The 18,354-nt window shown below is 35.5% G+C and overlaps 3 protein-coding genes across 33 annotated transcripts; 2 read left to right on the top strand and 1 right to left on the bottom strand.

Moving 5' to 3' along the window:
- Positions 1–2,753: 2,753 nt before the first annotated feature.
- LOC107429770 (uncharacterized) lies at positions 2,754–6,703 on the bottom strand. Of its 31 annotated transcripts, none has more exons than XM_048463761.2 (5): positions 5,226–6,558; positions 4,451–4,506; positions 4,111–4,164; positions 3,580–3,611; positions 2,754–3,512 (listed from the first exon to the last, which is right to left on the bottom strand). In XM_048463761.2, exons 1-5 carry the CDS (start codon positions 5,315–5,317, stop codon positions 3,438–3,440), a joined length of 309 nt encoding a protein of 102 aa, XP_048319718.2. In that variant the 5' UTR covers positions 5,318–6,558; the 3' UTR covers positions 2,754–3,437. The 31 variants fall into 31 exon arrangements, 9 of the variants coding, with proteins under 9 accessions (XP_048319718.2, XP_048319717.1, XP_048319716.1 ...); XM_048463760.2 differs by lacking the exon at positions 4,111–4,164 and having other exon boundaries at positions 2,754–3,158; positions 3,427–3,512; XM_048463759.2 differs by lacking the exon at positions 4,111–4,164 and having other exon boundaries at positions 2,754–2,992; positions 3,427–3,512.
- A 303-nt stretch (positions 6,704–7,006) lies between these two features.
- LOC132804313 (TMV resistance protein N-like) lies at positions 7,007–7,860 on the top strand. The gene has a single exon (XM_060818532.1). It carries the CDS (start codon positions 7,210–7,212, stop codon positions 7,705–7,707), a length of 498 nt encoding a protein of 165 aa, XP_060674515.1. The 5' UTR covers positions 7,007–7,209; the 3' UTR covers positions 7,708–7,860.
- A 5,655-nt stretch (positions 7,861–13,515) lies between these two features.
- On the top strand, positions 13,516–17,829 carry LOC132804080 (disease resistance protein RML1A-like). Its single transcript, XM_060817986.1, has 5 exons — positions 13,516–14,066; positions 14,706–15,789; positions 15,941–16,285; positions 16,387–17,193; positions 17,287–17,829. Exons 1-5 carry the CDS (start codon positions 13,516–13,518, stop codon positions 17,827–17,829), a joined length of 3,330 nt encoding a protein of 1,109 aa, XP_060673969.1.
- Positions 17,830–18,354: the final 525 nt, after the last annotated feature.

Here is an 18,354-nt window from a genome sequence, read left to right as displayed (position 1 = left end):
AGAGAGGAAAGTTAAGTCTGAGCTACTTGTTCTTCTGTGTCTTGGAGAGATTTTAGTTAGTTTGTACAAATAGTATTGTCAACTTCATTTCTACTACTTCAGGTCAATCCACGATATTTTGCCGCTCCCAATCTCTCAAAAACAACTGAGATCTTATTGACCATTTCATTATTTACAAATCTTGTTAATCTTAGCTAAAGGTTCATTTTAACCACACCTAAAACAAGGATAACTTTTCAAGTGCGATTCTATACAAAGTTTGTACAGATTTTAACTAGTGCTTGACATTGAGAAATTTGGTCCATATATGATATCGTGAGAAAATATCATAAATTTGATTTAATATATTTTATTTATAGAAAATATTATTTGTTAATATTTAAATTTAAATATTAGTTTTACTTAGGAAACTAGGAGATATTATCTTATTTATTTTCATTTATTAGAGGTTATCCTAATAAGGAAATTAGAATATTAAAAAAATAGGAGATGTTTTCCTTATTTTATTTTTGATTTATTTTAGTATTTTAATTTATTTATTTTATGTTTTATGTTGCCTATACATAGATGGCTGACTGTAAAGCACAGTTGCCTTTGAATAATAATATTTGAGTTTTCTCAACTTTTATCAATTTCTTAATATTTTGCGGAATTAACGAGATTTTGAACATCTAATTCTGGCATTCATTAGCAAATCAACAGATTTAAATTATCGTTGAATATGTATTTGTGAGATTTAATGTCTTTTCACGCTTCCAGGCTGCATCCAGACATATGGCCTTTGCGAACTGGTCCTTATGTAAAAACCAAGTTTCATTTCAGTGAGATCGACAGAAAATGCCTAGGATTCTTCAAAATATGAATTTCAAGCATGTTATAAGGACGAGCACAAAGTAACAGTCACCAGTCTCACCATATCCATAATTTCACTTTATTTCCTTTTGAACTAGTTAAACATAAATCATCCTTTAAAGGACAGGTCATGTGAACAAAATGCAGATCATCAATTCTCCACAAAATCCTTTACTATGATCTTATACTGAATATTTGATCCAACCTCAACTTGTAAAAGAAGTGACTTATTTGTATGAAACTTGACTTCAGTTATCTAAATGAAGAGCAGGTATACAAAAATCAATGCCACTTTAAGTAGTGTTTCTGACGGTGGTCACAAGTATGTATGGACACTCCCAAGTATTTTCTCTATAACTATAACCTTCAGATTGTGGGATTCTTAGTTTATTCATCGTGTTCCTTCTTTTTTCTTTGTTATACCAAGTACTCAGTTCATGTGAAGGTTATGAAAACAGTTAATATTGTTGAGAGATGACACTCTTGCTGCTGTCATGTAGTTTAATTTTATGATTGTTTAGTTGTGTTTTATGCTGGTTTGTGTAACTATCTTGCTGGTTTGTAACTATGTCTCTTTTTGAGAAGATATGGCTTAGCATGTGGCAACATGGTTGCTGCAGTTTTGGTGGGATTAGGTGAAAAATTACTATTAAAAAATGTTCACACATATATTTTTGCTATCAGATGAATGAAACAGCAGCTGGTTTTTACTCTGTTTTATTTATTTATTTATTTTTTTTTTTTTTGGGCACCAGTTTTCATCTCTTCTCTAAGGGTTTTTGCTCTCTAAAAACCAACAAATGCTAAGAGGTAGGCTCTGTGGCCTATGTGAAAGAAGAAAATCCTAAGAATAATTCAAACCCAATCAAGCATATTTTGTGATTGGTTAGGTAAATCATTTTAAACTCGTTTCTTTTCTTTGCAAACTAACTTGTAGAGGTTAATATAATCTAACATGTGTACTTTCTTTTGTTTTTTGGGCAAATAATATAATATGTGTATTTGAAAGTCTTTATAATCTTTCACTACTGGTCTCAATAAGCAGCACTGGAATCTTTTACTACATCTTACCTGTGATGCATGTTTTATATAACCTGCTTAAGAATTTAATTTATGATATATATTGAGGTCCACTTGGACCGTCAAATACTTATGTATGCTTGACTTTTTTTTGGGCAATAATATATGCTCTGACTTAAAACATATTATCTGCTCTTTAAGCTAATCTGGCTGATGAGACAAGTTATATGGTTTCTTTGTTTTTGTGTGACATGTTACAATATGTTTATGCAAAGTTTTATAGTATTTAATTAATTAATACACTCCAAAAAATTTGGACAACCGCTACACAGCTATTATGTCATGTAAAGGTCATTTCTTGTCGTCTTATTGAGTTTAGGTGACAAAATCAGTTCATCTTGTATTTGCCATGATAGGCCCGTCACAAAATATGCTCACAACAAACATTTTAATTTGTCACGAAAGAACATGTAACTGCGATTAAAAAATTTTTCATCATAGATTGGAACCTTACCGTGACATCAGTTTTTGTCACATAAAACATATTTTTTTGTCATTGTTCACACAAATTTTGTCACCAATACCTATGGTCAAACTTATCCATCAGTGACAATACATATAATTAAGTGACAAAATATTATTTGTCACTTAATCCATCAATGGCACATCTGATTTGTCATTGATATGACATAAACCATGGTTACGTGATTCAATTTGTCACCAAAACTACTTTTTTTTATTTGGTGACAATGGTTTTGTAACTAAAAATAATATATCAATTACCAATATTATTTGATAAAAATTGTTTTTTAATTAAATATTACAAATTGATTATAATATCAATAATTATCATTTACAAATATAACATGACACTTTTGAAATGCATAAAAGAATAATACTTTATTAAACATTTAACTTGTACTACAAAATTCATTAAACACCAACTAATACAAATATAATGTGTAGCAAATACAATAAGATTACACTAAAAGGAAAATGTAAACAAAAACAATTTGCAACTCTAGGGGAAAAATATATATACAAAATGGTTGCCTATACCCACTAAATCTTTACAATCTCCATCTTCCAATGCAATTCATTAACATATTCTCCAAGGATCCTATATAATAAATAAATAAAAAAAAATGAATCATTTAGTAAAAGAATAATTTAATTAGCAAAAGAGTAAAGAACAAGCTGAAGATTTCTTAAGTTCCTATAAGTTTGCAATCCTTTACCTACCAAGCATTCCAACCTCTTTTTCAATTCCCTCAGCTTCCCAACCACTATTTCCAAATTTATCAATCATTAATTATATGAGAATCAGTAATAATCACACTATAGAGTATAAAATGCCATCAATATTGAGAACAATTTTTCAAAATTCTTAGATGAAAAGTCTCCAATTAAAAACTAGGCCAGGAAAAGGAAACTTTTTAACTTCTTTTCTGCAACTACCAGCATAACAGAGGAGGACAAATGTTTCATCGAACTTACTCTTTCCAAGGCATTTGGAAAAAAACACTGAAGTATAAAGTAAGCTTAGGCATTTACCTTGTCTTTTATTATAAACATACTAGGTCCCACATTAACAAGTAGGAATAGTATTGTAGTAACAGAAATGGTCCATTGTCCAACCTCTGCCAAATAAAAAAGGAACATGAATTTTTTTAATTATCTATATAAACCATCTATAAGTCGGCATACCTGCCAAGCATTGCCACCTCTTCTTTGTTCCCCTAACAAAAATTGATCTTATAATAATCAATATTATTATATATATAGTGGTGCTAATATTAATTAGCTAAAGGTTTTTTTCTTTTCTTTTTTTTTTTTTAAAAAAACACATTCTAATGAGTTGCGCAAGGGGATAATTTATTAGCTAAAGTTGTAATTTAAAAGTAACAGATATATAAGCAAGATTTACAACTAACAATTAAAGAAAATTCAATGCCCAAATAAAATTTATATGTATAATGAAAAACCAAACACCATTCTTAAATAACCACAACCTAGCTAAGTCATTTTCCTACTGTTTTCAATTTAGAACCTATAATATATCAACGCCAAGCCCTCCATATCCCGTCTCTCTTTCTATCCTAATATGATCAACAACACTTTGAATACAACAAACCAGAGATACACAAAATTGACATATGACCATAAACCCTTCAATTTGATAAATTTGAACAATAGTAATGAGTAGTAGATCAGTGGTGTCTTAATAAGATTACTCACAATTTATCACAGGAATACCTTCAAGCATAAATGATTTCTCAAATGATGGAATACCTTCAAGCATAAATGATTTCTCAAATGATTATCATCAAAGGAAATATAAAAAATAAAAAATAAAAATAAAAATAAATCAGAAAGTAGTGGCTTTTATAACATATATATACTTCCAATCTGTTAATTGATTATATGGCTAACAAAAGTTTGAGAGAAATAGAATCTTGTGATAAAGGAATCGCGAAAAGAAGATAACACAATATGTATTTATATATATATATATATATATTTATATACACACACAAAAACAAATTTAAATAATATACATATACATATGGAAAGGTACCTCCACATATGTGTTTGCTGCAGGTATAATTTCTGCATTCTTTGCACCAGCAAAGGCTGAATAACAAAATATAACATTCTTCAGTTATTGGAATTTCTATGGAACTCTCCCTGCATCTAACTCGCTGATTATCAATAAGAGAATGATAAGAGAAGTGCACAAAACTATACAAATGCATTGAATGAAAAGATTTGGTACATATAGACGACACTGTTACAAGAGACAAGTCTGCTAGCTGGTAGTAACTACACATATTTATCTTCAAGTTATAGACTAAATTACAGCAGTTATAGATAAGTAGAAGGAAGATTAGCATTGTGTTTCGTTAATAACTCAGCATCAAAAAGAAGCTACCACTGTCAAGGAGGTTAATATGCCCTGCCAAGGAGCTGATTAACACACAATCAGCTCAAGAGAATCCTATCATACACAAAGCTCTACCAATGGAAAGAAGAAAGAATTTCTTTGTGATATTGTTTATTAGTTGACCTCTTATTCTTTATATGGTAATAGCCTATAATTGTGAAATTAAACGATGATTCTTTAGTTGTGTTGTGTATAATCTATATCTATTTTGTTCTCTCTTTTGTGACCATGCAAAACATGGTTTTGAATCAAATACAAAATATCAAATTCTTCAATTATGACTCTAAGAGAAAGTTTAGGAGCAATGTTTTGTACCTAATACAGTGATCTTCCATTTCCAAAAATGAAATCGATGGAGCCTTGAATGAAGCAATCTTCAAAGTAAATAGTATTAATGCCAATAATATACCTGAAAGCTAAGATTGTAGGCAATGAAGTTAGAAGCTGGGATGTTAACCGAAAAACGATAAAATGTCCCTCTTCTTGACCCTGCAGTTTCATTCCATGATAGAAATGTGTTGAGATAGCCCTTGCCTTCCAATATCAAATTTGTTTTGTTTTCAGGCACTATCACCTTCTCCTTGCCAAACAGCATGATTTTGGTTAGACTTCCTAGAAGCTAGCTCACAATAACAAACCAATATATCAAGCCATCCAACAACAAACCAGCAATATATTCAATCTGATCTATACACAAGCTAATATATTTCTACAAGATGATAAATCAACAGCTAACATACAGGCTTGACAGCAGGCTTACATATCAGATTTAAGTCAAAATTAAGGAAAGCAGCAACCAAATGTTACAACAAGAACAAGGAATTTAGAAAGCATATATCAATGAGATAAGCAAACAAGAAACCAAATTTCGTTAATTAAAAAGAGGAATTACAGGCACACAAACTTATACAGCCCCTGTTCTATAAATCAGAGCAACCCTCACTGTTTTCCTCTGAAAACGCTGAACGCCTATCTTCTGTTTTCAAACACACTAGTTCAGTTTAAAATGAATGTGCAATCGTAGACCAAAACATATCCATGGATACCTTAGAGACCATGTGAAACGTATTGAGCAAAAACGGCACTGTTTTTGGAAATGAGAAACATATCATGGATACCTTAGACCAAAAAAAACAAAATTAAAATGAAAATGAGAAATGAAACGCATATCTTAGAGACCACGTGAAACGTATCAAGCAAAAGCTCCAAGCTTCTCTAGCAGAGGCAGCCTCCGATCCGTATTTCAAACAATTCTTCAAAGCCCCAAGCTCGCACTCCACCGAACCCCCAAACTGCTCGCTCTTCTCCCTGAGTTATGGCGCACGCATTGACTCTGGAGATCGAATCGAAGAGTGTGGAATGGAGCGAAATTGAATGCTCGTAAGGATTCAGAATGGAAATTTTGCGAGAGAAAGAGAGTAGGCTTGAACCAAAGCGGGTGGGCATATAGCAGGTCGGAGAAGAGGTCCATGGCTAATCTATTGGTGGCTGGTGTGTTTGCAGTGGTGGTCGTCTCCCTCGGAGTCGAAATCTTGGACTCCATCGGAAAAGGAAGTGAGGTCGGAGATCAAGGGAGAGGGAGAGGGAAAGCGAGAGGGTGAGATTGAAAATTTTTGGAAATTCTTAAGGCATCATTTTTCAGATAGTCCGTAGTTGGGGCAAAACGGCACCGTTTTTTATAATAAATTTGTGCCTGACAAAGCCACTGTTTGTAGCTGATAGGTATTGGTTGGTCAAAATTATTTGGTTCGGTGACTATTACAAATTTTCATCGCTATTTGGGGTTTAAGATGAGAGTGAAATACTGGCGTTTAAATTTTTTGGATCTTTTACGATAAAAATATCAGGGGATTAAATGAGTCACCTGGCCTATTTTTTTTCTTTTTTCTTTTTTCTTTTATAAAATATGGAACAATAAGTTCATTAGAGAAACGAAACATTTAATTAAGTTTGTTAATTAGAAAATATTGCTAAAAATATTTAAATGGGTTTGTTTTTTCTGGGAAATTATTTGGAGACACATGATGAAAGATTCTCGCTAAGGTGGGCTCGTCTTTTCAGTTTATCATGATCACAACCACGTGACCGAGTCAACACGCGCGTAAAGTAGTTGGTATACAGAGCTTAATTTCCAACTTTTTTTTTTTTTTTTTTTTTTAAATTAACGAAGGCGAAGAGTGTTTAATAGATTATATTTTTCTTTGAACTAAGTATTATAGTGCAATCATATTTTGATCATCTTTCTTTACCTTCTTCACTGAGGAGAGAGTTTCTTGTCTGGCATTTCTGAGCGTACGTTATATATTCAAAAGCTAGCTAAATAGGAAAACTTTAATTTAATTTTCACCGATTAGTTAGCCTTTTACTGGTGGATTTGCAGGTTATATTGGAAAATGGCTTCTACTTCTTCTTTTTCTTGGGCAAACCCCCCTGACAAACGATACGACGTGTTTCTGAGTTTCAGAGGTGAGGACACCCGCAGTGGATTTACTAGCTATCTTTATGCTGCTTTATGTGAAAAGGGTTTCTCAACTTACATGGATGAGCATAAACTTGAGAGAGGCGATGAAATTTCTCCAACACTTCTCAAAGCTATCGAGGAATCCAAAATTTCGGTAGTTATTTTTTCAGAAAAATATGCTTCCTCCACATGGTGTTTGAATGAACTGGTGCATATACTTGAATGCAAGAAAAATAATGGGCAGATTGTTATGCCAATCTTTTATGGCATAGTTCCATCAGATGTACGAAAGCAGAATGGGAGTTATGGAATGGCATTTGCTGAACATGAAGAAAGTTTCAGAGACAGAATAAAGGAGGTGCACCAATGGAGGGCTGCTTTAAAAGAAGTTTCCAATCTATGTGGGCTGGATTCAAAGAATTTCAGGTAATTTATTACTAACGGTTATTAATATATTTCAAAATTTTCCAAATATATATGTAGCTAGTGATAGAGATTAGTAGTTCACGTGAGTCTATCTTCAAGATTTCCTTATCTATTGTAAATAGTTTTTATCATTACTCATACATGTATATAAATATTAATTTCTTATTCAATAAAAAATAAATTTCCTTTATCAGTCAACAATAACTTTCTCATGGTATCAAAGCATTAAAAGCTCTAACAGAGTTTTTTTTTTTCCGATCCAATCTGTGCCGAATTTTTCATTTTTTTTCTCCTTCCTTTTTTTTTTTTCTTTGCTATGGCTGACCACACACCCATCTCTTCTGCTTCTTACTCTTCTCTGACTGATACTCCTACCTATGACTTTGCCAATCTGGTCTTCATTAACGTTGCTACACAAGCACCAATTCAGCTCACCCCAATTAACTTCTTCACTTGGAAAGCACAGTGGGATGCTCTCCTTTATGGTTACGCACTTACCGGTTATGTTGATGGCTCTCTACCTTGTCCTTCCCAATCCTCCAACCAGCCATATTTATTTTGGACTCGCAAGATCAGCTTCTTTTTGGATCTCTCCTTGCCTCTCTGTCTCCTGACCTTGCATCAATGGTGGCTTCAGCTAAAACATCCCGTGAGTTATGGAGCAAGCTATGTCTCACTTATGCCAAGCCATCTCGATCACGCATCATTCGACTTCGAGAAAAGCTTGTTCGACCACAAGGATCACGCGGTATCACAACTTATATGTTTGAAATCAAAGCCGCAGCAGATGAATTAGCCTTACTTAATGAACCACTCAAAGATGAAGAGATAACAATTTATGTACTCAATGGCTTAAATCATGATCTAAAAGAAATCTCTGCTGCCTTGAGATCAAGGGATACAGAGATCTCATTTGAAGATCTCCATGAACGTTTGCTAGAATATGAAGCCTACATTCAAAAGTCCAATATTTCCACTCCTGAAGACTCTCCCATGATTGCTCATGTTGCTAATAAAAATTATGGTCCTAACACCTTCCCTCGCAATCCTCAAAACAAGTTTGGTACCAGATCTCATCCTACTCGTACTTTTTCCCCTTCTTCTACCTTTGGAGGCTATCGCGGGCGCTGTCAGTTGTGTGGTCAACAGGATCATTCCGCCAGATTTTGTCCACAATTGAAACAACAGTGGACTTATAATCCCCACTCTGGTCTTCTACCCACCCCTCGAATTCATAAAATGTCGCAAGCCTATTACTTCAGTCAGCAGGATCACTCAATTCCTATCCAAAACCCACCCCAAACATCTTGGCTTCTTGACTCAGGTGCCTCTCACCATGTCACTAATTATCTCCACAATCTGAATGCCCATTCTGACTATGATGGAACAGATGCAATTATGGTTGGCAATGGTAATGCTTTAAATATTACTCATATTGGTACAGCTCATATTCCTGCTCATAATACATCTTTTCTACTGTCAAATGTTCTTTGTGTGCCAAAAATGACTCGAAATCTGGTGTCTGTTTCTAAATTTTGCCATAATAACAATGCCACAATTGAATTCTCACCCACTGGTTTTATTGTGAAGGATATACCAACGGGAATGACTCTACTTCAAGGACCAAATAAAGGAGGTATCTATGAGTGGCCTTCTCCTCCCCATTCTACTGTTCCTCCACCGTTTATATCTTTTTCTAGTGTCAAGACTTCCTACAAGGATTGGCACCTTCTAAGTCACCTTCTTCTAAGTCACCTTCTCCATCTCTTCCTACTCTGTCACAGCATGCCACTCAATCAGTGCCTCCGTTGTTTGGTCCACAGGAAGCAGCAGGTCTTTCTCATGGTATATCTCCTCACATGTCATCACATCTTCCTCTGAACCCACCGAGCTCACAAAGAAAAAAATTCACTGATCGCATGCATGCCATGCGAACCAGGTCTTTTAATAATATTTTTAAGCCCAAGCTCTTCTCTGATTTCTATATGGCAACCTCTCACTCACAGCTTTCAGAGATTGAGCCCTAAACTGTCTCCCAGGCACTCAAAGATGAAAACTGGCGTGTTGCAATGTCTGATGAGTTTAATGCATTAGTTCAAAATGGTACATGGGAATTGGTTCCTCCTAGTTCCAAATATAATCTGGTGGGTAGTAAGTGGGTGTTCAGAATTAAGAGAAATTCTGATGGTACCATAAACAGGTATAAGGCTCGCTTAGTTGCCAAGGGGTTTCATCAGCGACCAGGCATTGATTATTCAGAAACATTTAGTCCAGTCATAAAGCCAGCAACCATCCGAATTGTTTTGTCAATTGCTTTAACTAAAAACTGGCCATTGAGGCAACTTGACATTAACAATGCTTTTCTCCATGGCCATCTAAATGAAGAGGTGTACATGAAGCAACCTCAAGGGTTCACTGATTCCACTCAGCCGACCCATGTCTGCAAGCTCAAGAAAGCAATATACGGGTTAAAGCAAGCCCCCCGAGCATGGTATACAGAATTGAAGACCTTCCTTCTCTCATATGGGTTTGTTAATTCTATATCTGATGCTTCTCTATTTATTTTTCACCATTCAGACATCATTCTTTATCTGCTGGTATATGTGGATGATATTCTTTTGACTGGAAATAATTCTTCTGCCCTCTCTACCTTTGTTAAAGCTCTTTCTAATGTCTTCTCTCTTAAAGATCTTGGTGGTTTGAATTTTTTTCTTGGAGTTGAGGTAACTTCACGTACAGATGGCCTACTTCTGACACAAAGAAAATACATTCATGATCTCTTGGATAAGACACATATGCTAGATGCAAAAGAAGTTTCCACGCCAATGTCAACCTCTGCTACTCTAACTCTCATGGATGGAACTAATCTGACCGATGCCACTTAGTATCGCCAGGTTGTTGGAAGTCTTCAATACCTATCTCTGACTCGTCCTGATATTTCGTTTGCTGTCAATAAATTGTCTCAATTTATGCATAAGCTGTCAGGACCCGTCTAGAATTCCTTCCCCGGAACCCTAGACAAGCCCTGATCCCAGGGAAATACCACCGAACCTTCCAACGAAAAATCCGGCAGCACCTCCCCTAAGGGTAGGACTAACCAAAAATTACCTGCACTGAAAACACACTTCTAAAAATATCCCCTTATTCCTCCCACAATACTACAAATTGATCCACAAATTTACAGCACTTCAAAAGAAAACAGCGGCAACCCAGTGCATAAAAACAACTACACGTCCAATACAGTATACAGAGCATTAAACAGATACATGTAGAATTTATAAAATAACAGATAAAGAAGCAATACAAGGCAGAGAGGAAAAAGGGAAGAAAAACTTCTTGAACCTTCGGCAACGAACTGAGACATTGGGCTCGCCCCGGACAATCAACGTCTCCAACCTGAACCTAGGGGAACGGAATTTAAGAGTGTGAGATGCTAATCATCTCAGTGAGTGACCCTATCTACTATACAATATAATACCACGGTAATACAGTAGATAGATAATAATTAATTGGAAAATAATAATTTCTTTCAAAACCCTTACAATTCTCTCAGTTGGAAAAGTTCCCCTTTTAAAACCTTTTCACAAAACCCTTTGTTCGTATTCCCCAAAAATCAAGACATCAAATAAATACCAGAAATAGTAATAATTATAATTTTAATTCCAATATAGTTTCCAAACATTTTATTTTTAAAACACAGTTCTGAAAATCATTTGATGCACCCACTATATACCAGTGGCGCCAACAGTACCCAGCGTCCCAAGGTACCGCCAGACAGGAGGTTATAGAAAGAAACCGGCATACGGTCTCGTGGCGTCCCACTGCGCCGCTGCTAACCTGGTGTCCCGGCCATGGGCGGTGGCCTACCCTCATCCGATGGCAACCACAGGACAACCTCATAATATCAACCGCGCGCTACTCACACACACCTGCGTGCTAATTACAACCGTGTGCACACTAACCATATCACATAAAATCAGAACACCAGTACGTGCACGGTGCATCTAAAAATCATAAAATTCACAAATTTAAATTATATCACAGATTTCCCATTTTGTATAAACATAGCGGGCATAGTCCATCCGCTTGAACCTGGAAATTCTCCGTAATTTCTTTATAATCAACACCATAAATTCCATGATTTTCAAATCCACCAATTCAAATATTCACATTTTCCCAATAGCATAAATAATTTCTCGAAATATAATAATTAAATCTCATAATATTCCATGGGCATATTTTATAAAAATTGAAATCACCAACATAACCAAATATTTTCTTTGAAATATTTGAAAATCAAATCATGCCCAATTTAATATTAAAACCACAAGAATTTCAAAATTCTCAAACCCATAAAATAATTTTACATGGCATAAATTTATATAATGCACATTTCTTTAATCAAAATAAATTCACCAAAAATCCCACAATAAATCACATAAATATTTGGCACATAGAAATTAATTTCCAATTATTCAGACCACACATAATAATCACGGATTTAAATTCCCAAAATTAATTTGAATGTGGGTCACTCACCTGGAGCACGCAATTAAACCACGATCCACTATGGGATCAATTTCATGACTCACCCGTGCTCCTAGAACAAAATTCACAGACAGTCAAATAAATTAATATTTTAATCGGATAAATAATATCTGGTACCCAGGGGGTCAAAACACAAACGTTAACCAAAATGGTCAAATAATATACCGAATCGAAGCTCGTGGAACGAGGATTACCAATCCGGTCTCCATCGACCCCAATTCTGCCGGAGGTGGTCGGAATTTGGTCGGGAAGCTTCGGCCGGTTTTAAACTTGAGGGATCTTTCAAACGGTGGAGATTTTGGGCAATCTAACCTCGGAAATGGACTCAGAGGGGTCGAAAATAGTGGGATAGAGGTATGGGATGGGCTGGGTTGGTCGGAAACGGCGAGAATCGCCGGAAAAATTTCACCTCGCCGCCGCGACTTCGCTGGCCCAATCTGGGCGCGTCCGGCGGCTGCTGGCCGGGAGATTTGGTGGCTGAGGTCGCGAGGTGGTGGGCTTGGATGGTGGCCAGCGCGTGTACTGTATGGGTGGCCGGAAAAGTTAAACACGGGAGAGAGAGAGATAGCCGGTGGGAGAAAAAAAAACTGTGCGTGTTTTGTGTTTTGATGCTCGGGGAAGAAGAAGGAAAAAAGAAGAAAAAAAGAAAAAAAGAAAAAAGAAGGGTGTTTTCCCACGTGGGGAAAAAAAAAAGAAAAAGAAAAAGAAAAAGAAAAAGAAAAGAAAAGAAAATATATAAAAATAATTAAATAATAATATTATTATTTAAAATAATAATAAAAATAATTTGATAAAACACATGGTTGACATGTGGCATTTCACCATGGTGACACATGGTCACCTTCATTAAGTCACACGTGGCACATTGTTACGCGTTTAAAAATAATATTAAAATAATACGGTATTTGAAAAACTCTACAGTCCATAACTTTCAAACCACATGTCCAAATCGGACGTGCCGCTAGTCTACAGACTCGTATCGATGAGCACTTCACAACTATGCATAAGTCAACGCTCAACCTTGCATGAATAAAAAGTCAACCCCGGCACCCCTTGGACAGTTTGGATCTCAACTTGTTTTGCTTAAAACTTTCAAACCGTAGCTCCGTTTTCAACGTGCTACCAGTCTACGAACTCATGCCAACGTGTACTCCGTAACGGTACCTCAGTCAACCTAGAATTCCAACCGGGTCAAAAAGTCAACTTTTGACCCCTTCGGTCAATGGTCAACGGTCAACCTTGGTCAACGTGCAAAAATTCCGACATGGTTCGGGATGGGGTGTTACATAAGCCTACTGAAACTCACTGGGCTGCTGCCAAAAGACTTCTTCGGTATCTTAAAGGTACAAGTTCCTTTGGTTTATTTCTTACACGTCACTCTTCCACCTCTCTTCATGCGTTTTGCGATGCTGATTGGGCCGGTAATAAGGATGACAGTACTTCAACCTCTGCATATGTCATGTATCTTGGTTCCAACCCAATTTCTTGGATGTCCAAGAAGCAACGTACGGTCTCTCGTTCCTCTACTGAAGTTGAGTACCGCTCGGTTGCTACTGCTACATCTGAATTATGCTGGCTTCGATCTTTGTTATCTGAGTTAAAATTAGCTCTACCTCAAGTTCCAATCATCTATTGTGATAATGTGAGTGCTACGTACATTTGTGCCAACCCTGTTCTTCACTCTAAGATGAAACATATCAAGGTTGACTTCCACTTTGTCCGTGAAAAGGTGTCTCAAGGTGATCTGCGTGTGTGTCACATTTCCAGCAAAGAGCAAATTGCTGATGCTCTCACCAAGCCACTGTCCAAACAAAGGTTACAGTTTCTTCGACCCAAGCTAAGTGTTCTTTCCACACTTAGCTTGAGGGGGCATGATAGAGATTAGTAGTTCACGTGAGTCTATCTTCAAGATTCCCTTATCAGTTGTAAATAGTTTTTATCATTACTCATTTGTAGTCATCTACACCAACTGTACATGTATATAAATATTAGTTTCTTATTCAATAAAAAATAACTTTCCTTTATCAGTCAACAATAACTTTCTCAGCTAGCACTTTGGATCCTGTTTGAAGAGCTCATACTTTTCTTATGTCTTTCATTATTTTACCTACAAAATATAAAAAAGATTTTTTAGTACAATTTTTAAATGATTGACAGAGGATCGATAAATTGATAAATTCCATTTTAATAAAATAATGAGACTATGAAATAGTATATAATAATAATAATAAAGAAAATCATTGACTACATTAATAACTCTACTTTCATTTTCAAACGGGCCGGTAACAACCAAAACAAAAATAATGTCAAAAATTAAATAAATCAGCAGTGTTAAAATTGCTCCAGTGTCCCTTTTTTTTTTTTTTTTTTTAGTTTTGTCTTTTTAAACCTAACTTTTTATATCCTGACGTATATCCTATTTGTCTAACAATATTTATTTATTTATTTTTGTAGGCTTGAGAATGAGTTAGTTAAACAAGTTGTTAAAGATATTTTAGAGAAATTGCCTAAATACCGATCAACATATGAGCATTCAAAGGAGTTGCTTTTTGGAATTGAAGAAAATATTAAGGATGTTGAATCACGATTATCCATTGGCCCAGAAGATGTTCGCATTATAGGTATTTGGGGAATGGGGGGAATCGGTAAAACCACCCTTGCTACCATTGTTTTAGAAAAACTATCTAATGAGTTCGATGGTCGCTGCTTTCTTTGGAATGAAAGAAAACAATATGGATTAGATCATTTATTAGATGACGTAGATATTTTAAGGATGGATAGCCTAGTTGGAGCGTCATCTTTTATTCTTGAGAGGCTTCCACAGAAAAAGATGCTCATTGTTGTAGATGATGTGGATAGTTCAATCCTATTAGATACTTTACTTCGAGAATTTCGTCATCGACTTGCTCCTGGAAGCAGAATCATTGTTACATCTAGAAATAGGCAAGTGCTTAAGGGAGTATCTGATGATATTTACAAGGTTCAGAGGTTAAATTCCATTGAATCTTCGAAGCTCTTCTGTTTGTATTCTTTTAAGTCTAATCCTCCAGCAATTGATGATGAAAACATGATATCAGAAGTGATAAATTATGCAAATGGAAATCCATTAGCTCTTAAGGTATTGGGTTCTTCCCTTCTCTCTAGGAATAAAGAAGAGTGGGAAAGTGCATTGAAGAAGCTGAAAAGATTTTCAAACCCAGATATTCAAGATGTGTTGAGAATCAGTTATGACAAACTAGATGATAAAGGGATGAAGGATACATTTCTTGACATTGCTTGCATCTTTGATTCATCTTTTACTAGAGATTATGCAGAAAGCATATTAATTGATAATCCTTCTGTGAAATCAGATATAACTGATGTAATTGAAAAGTCTTTAATTGAAAAAAGTGAAGTTCTTGAGGACAATGTGCTATTAATGAATGATTTGATACGTCAAATGGGTAGGCAAATTGCTCGTGATGAACATAAACAACCTGGTAATCGTTGTAGGTTGTGTGATGCCAAGGATGCTTGCTACGTACTGGAAAATCAAACGGTAAGTAGTAAAATGCATTATTAATTCTTCTTATCAAAAACACATTAAGCACAACCATTTCCATCAAACATATTAGGTGTCTGTACCAAGTTCTTAACAAATTTCCATTTGTATCCTTATCTATAATATTAATGTTCGTTCTAAAATGCAGGGCACGACTGCAATTGAAGTCATATCATTCTACATGTCTGAAATCACACAAAATGTAAGAGTGTGCCGTGCAGCCTTCTCAGATATGTGCAACCTACGAATTCTCAAAGTTTATTGTGACAATATTGGCGGCTATATGTTTAAGCTGTCCCTTCCTAATGGTGGCTATGGGTTTAAGCTGTCCATTCCTAACGGTCTTGATTCTTATCTTTCTGATAAGCTAAGATATTTTCGGTGGGATTTATATCCTTTGAAATCATTGCCATCAAAATTTAATCCAGACAATCTTGTTGAACTTGCACTTCGTGGCAGCCATGTTGAAAACCTTTGGAATTATAAAGTTCAGGTATGCTTAATTTAATTATATTGTATTAGATGATAAGTACATGCATACAATGTAAATGTAATCCCAGTAAATGTAATCCCTTTTCTCCCTCCTTTATACAGTCTCTCCCAATGTTAAGAAGGATTGATCTGAGTCACTCCAAGTTTCTCACTCAACTACCAGATTTGTCACGGAGTCCAAATCTGGAAAGAATAAATCTTGAAGGCTGTACAAGCTTGGTTGAGGTTCTTTCATCTATTCAAAATCTTGACAAGCTTGCTTATCTAAATTTGAATGGTTGCAGCGAACTTAAAAATTTGAAAGATACACCAAGGAGCACAGGGTGCTTGGATTTTATTCTGCATTGCATTGAAAATCTTTTGATAAACATTTGTCAGCTGAGTCTCACATCTCAGGCCCACATTTCTCAAAAGTTTCCTGTGAATTTAACACGTTTACTTTTGAGGGAGACAGCAATAGAAGAAGTGGACCCATCAATTGGGTATCTCTCAGGTCTTGTTGAATTAGATATGAGTTATTGCACAAGACTTAAAAGTCTTCCAACCAGCATTTGTAATTTGAAATCTCTTGAGATGTTAAGCCTCCATTCCTGTTCAAAACTTGAAAAATTGCCTCCCCTTCCATCTGCTCTGCTTCACATGAATCTATGCCATTGTGAAAGCTTGAAATCTTTGTCAGAGCTTCCATCATTATGCTTTAGTCTGTGTGCACGACACTGCAAGACACTGGAGAACATATCAACTTGGAGGGCTCCACTATTACACAATATGAAATTCATTCACCATCATTGGGTCTATCGAGATATTGACTTTTATGGTTGTGAAAAATTGGATCAGAATACACGCAACAGCATACTCGCCGATCGTGCTGTACTTAAACTTCTGCACTGTATGAAGTCTCGGATGATAGTATGTCCATTTAGCTTCCTTTTCTGTTTAACAGGATATGAGATGTTTATAATTTTTCAGCAAGTTGATTAATTTCTCATATTCATGATGCAGGACCCAAGATTTCATAGTTTTCGATATCCAGGAGATGAAATTCCAAAGTGGTTTGACCATCAAACTTGTGGGACTTCAATGAAAGTTATGCGTGACACAAATTGGAATAATCCCGGCTTCTTGGGTTTGGCTTTCTGCATTGTTTATGATCAAAATGACCCTGATATATGTCTTCGTATTGGTGGCAAATTCTCTTACAAAACCATGGATTATCATCGTCTGCATGTACATGATATTTCTAGGAGTCTTATGGAAAAGGAGGCTACTTCAGATCACCTGCTCATGTGGTACATTGCACAACCCCATTGGCTAATTTCAGAAAGAATTGGACCACATTTGCTATCTGCTTGTTGGAATGAGGCTTCTTTGCATATCTGGCCTAAATTCTATACTTCTAATGTATCGCACAATGTCGAAAACTTGGGAAGTGAGTATGGCCAGATTAAGAAGTTTGGTATTCGCTTTGTACACATTGCAGATATAAAGAGGTTTGATGCAGAAACTAAAAGTGGGAACAAAAGACACTATGATAGAATATTGTGAATCAAGTGGAAGGGAAGCTAAAAGAAAAAATAAGAGATACTTTGATGAATAATATTGTGGCTTCTTGATGAAGAAGATGTTGAATGGCATCCTACCATTAAATCTTAGAGGTTCTGAAGGTTTATGTATGTCACTGTTTGCAAGTTGCAGAACAATTGGATGCTCGCAAACCAAAAGAATACAACAATTCCATGATGCAACTAAGAGAGATGCTTTAGCGATGGATATGATCATGAAACCGGTTAATCTATTGTTGTTGGCTCTGATTAATGAGGAGGAAGAAAATCCTAATGCTAATTCAAAGACAACGCAGCATATTCTGTGATTGCTTTAGGTAAACCAATTTAAAATGATTGTTTTCTTTGCAACTTAATTTGTAGAAGTTAAAAAGCTCTGTTTTTACAATAAGTATTTTAATGGATTTTTCATGCATATATTATATTGTTCATTTTGTTTAACCAAAATATGGCATTTCAATTTTTTTTTTCTGGCTAGGAAGGTACTGTGTGAGCTATGCAGACAATC

Source organism: Ziziphus jujuba, chromosome 6, assembly GCF_031755915.1.
Source record: "Ziziphus jujuba cultivar Dongzao chromosome 6, ASM3175591v1".
Lineage (NCBI taxonomy): Eukaryota > Viridiplantae > Streptophyta > Magnoliopsida > Rosales > Rhamnaceae > Ziziphus > Ziziphus jujuba.
Note: the sequence above shows the minus strand (reverse complement) of the source record. Positions and strands in the feature narration are given on the sequence as shown.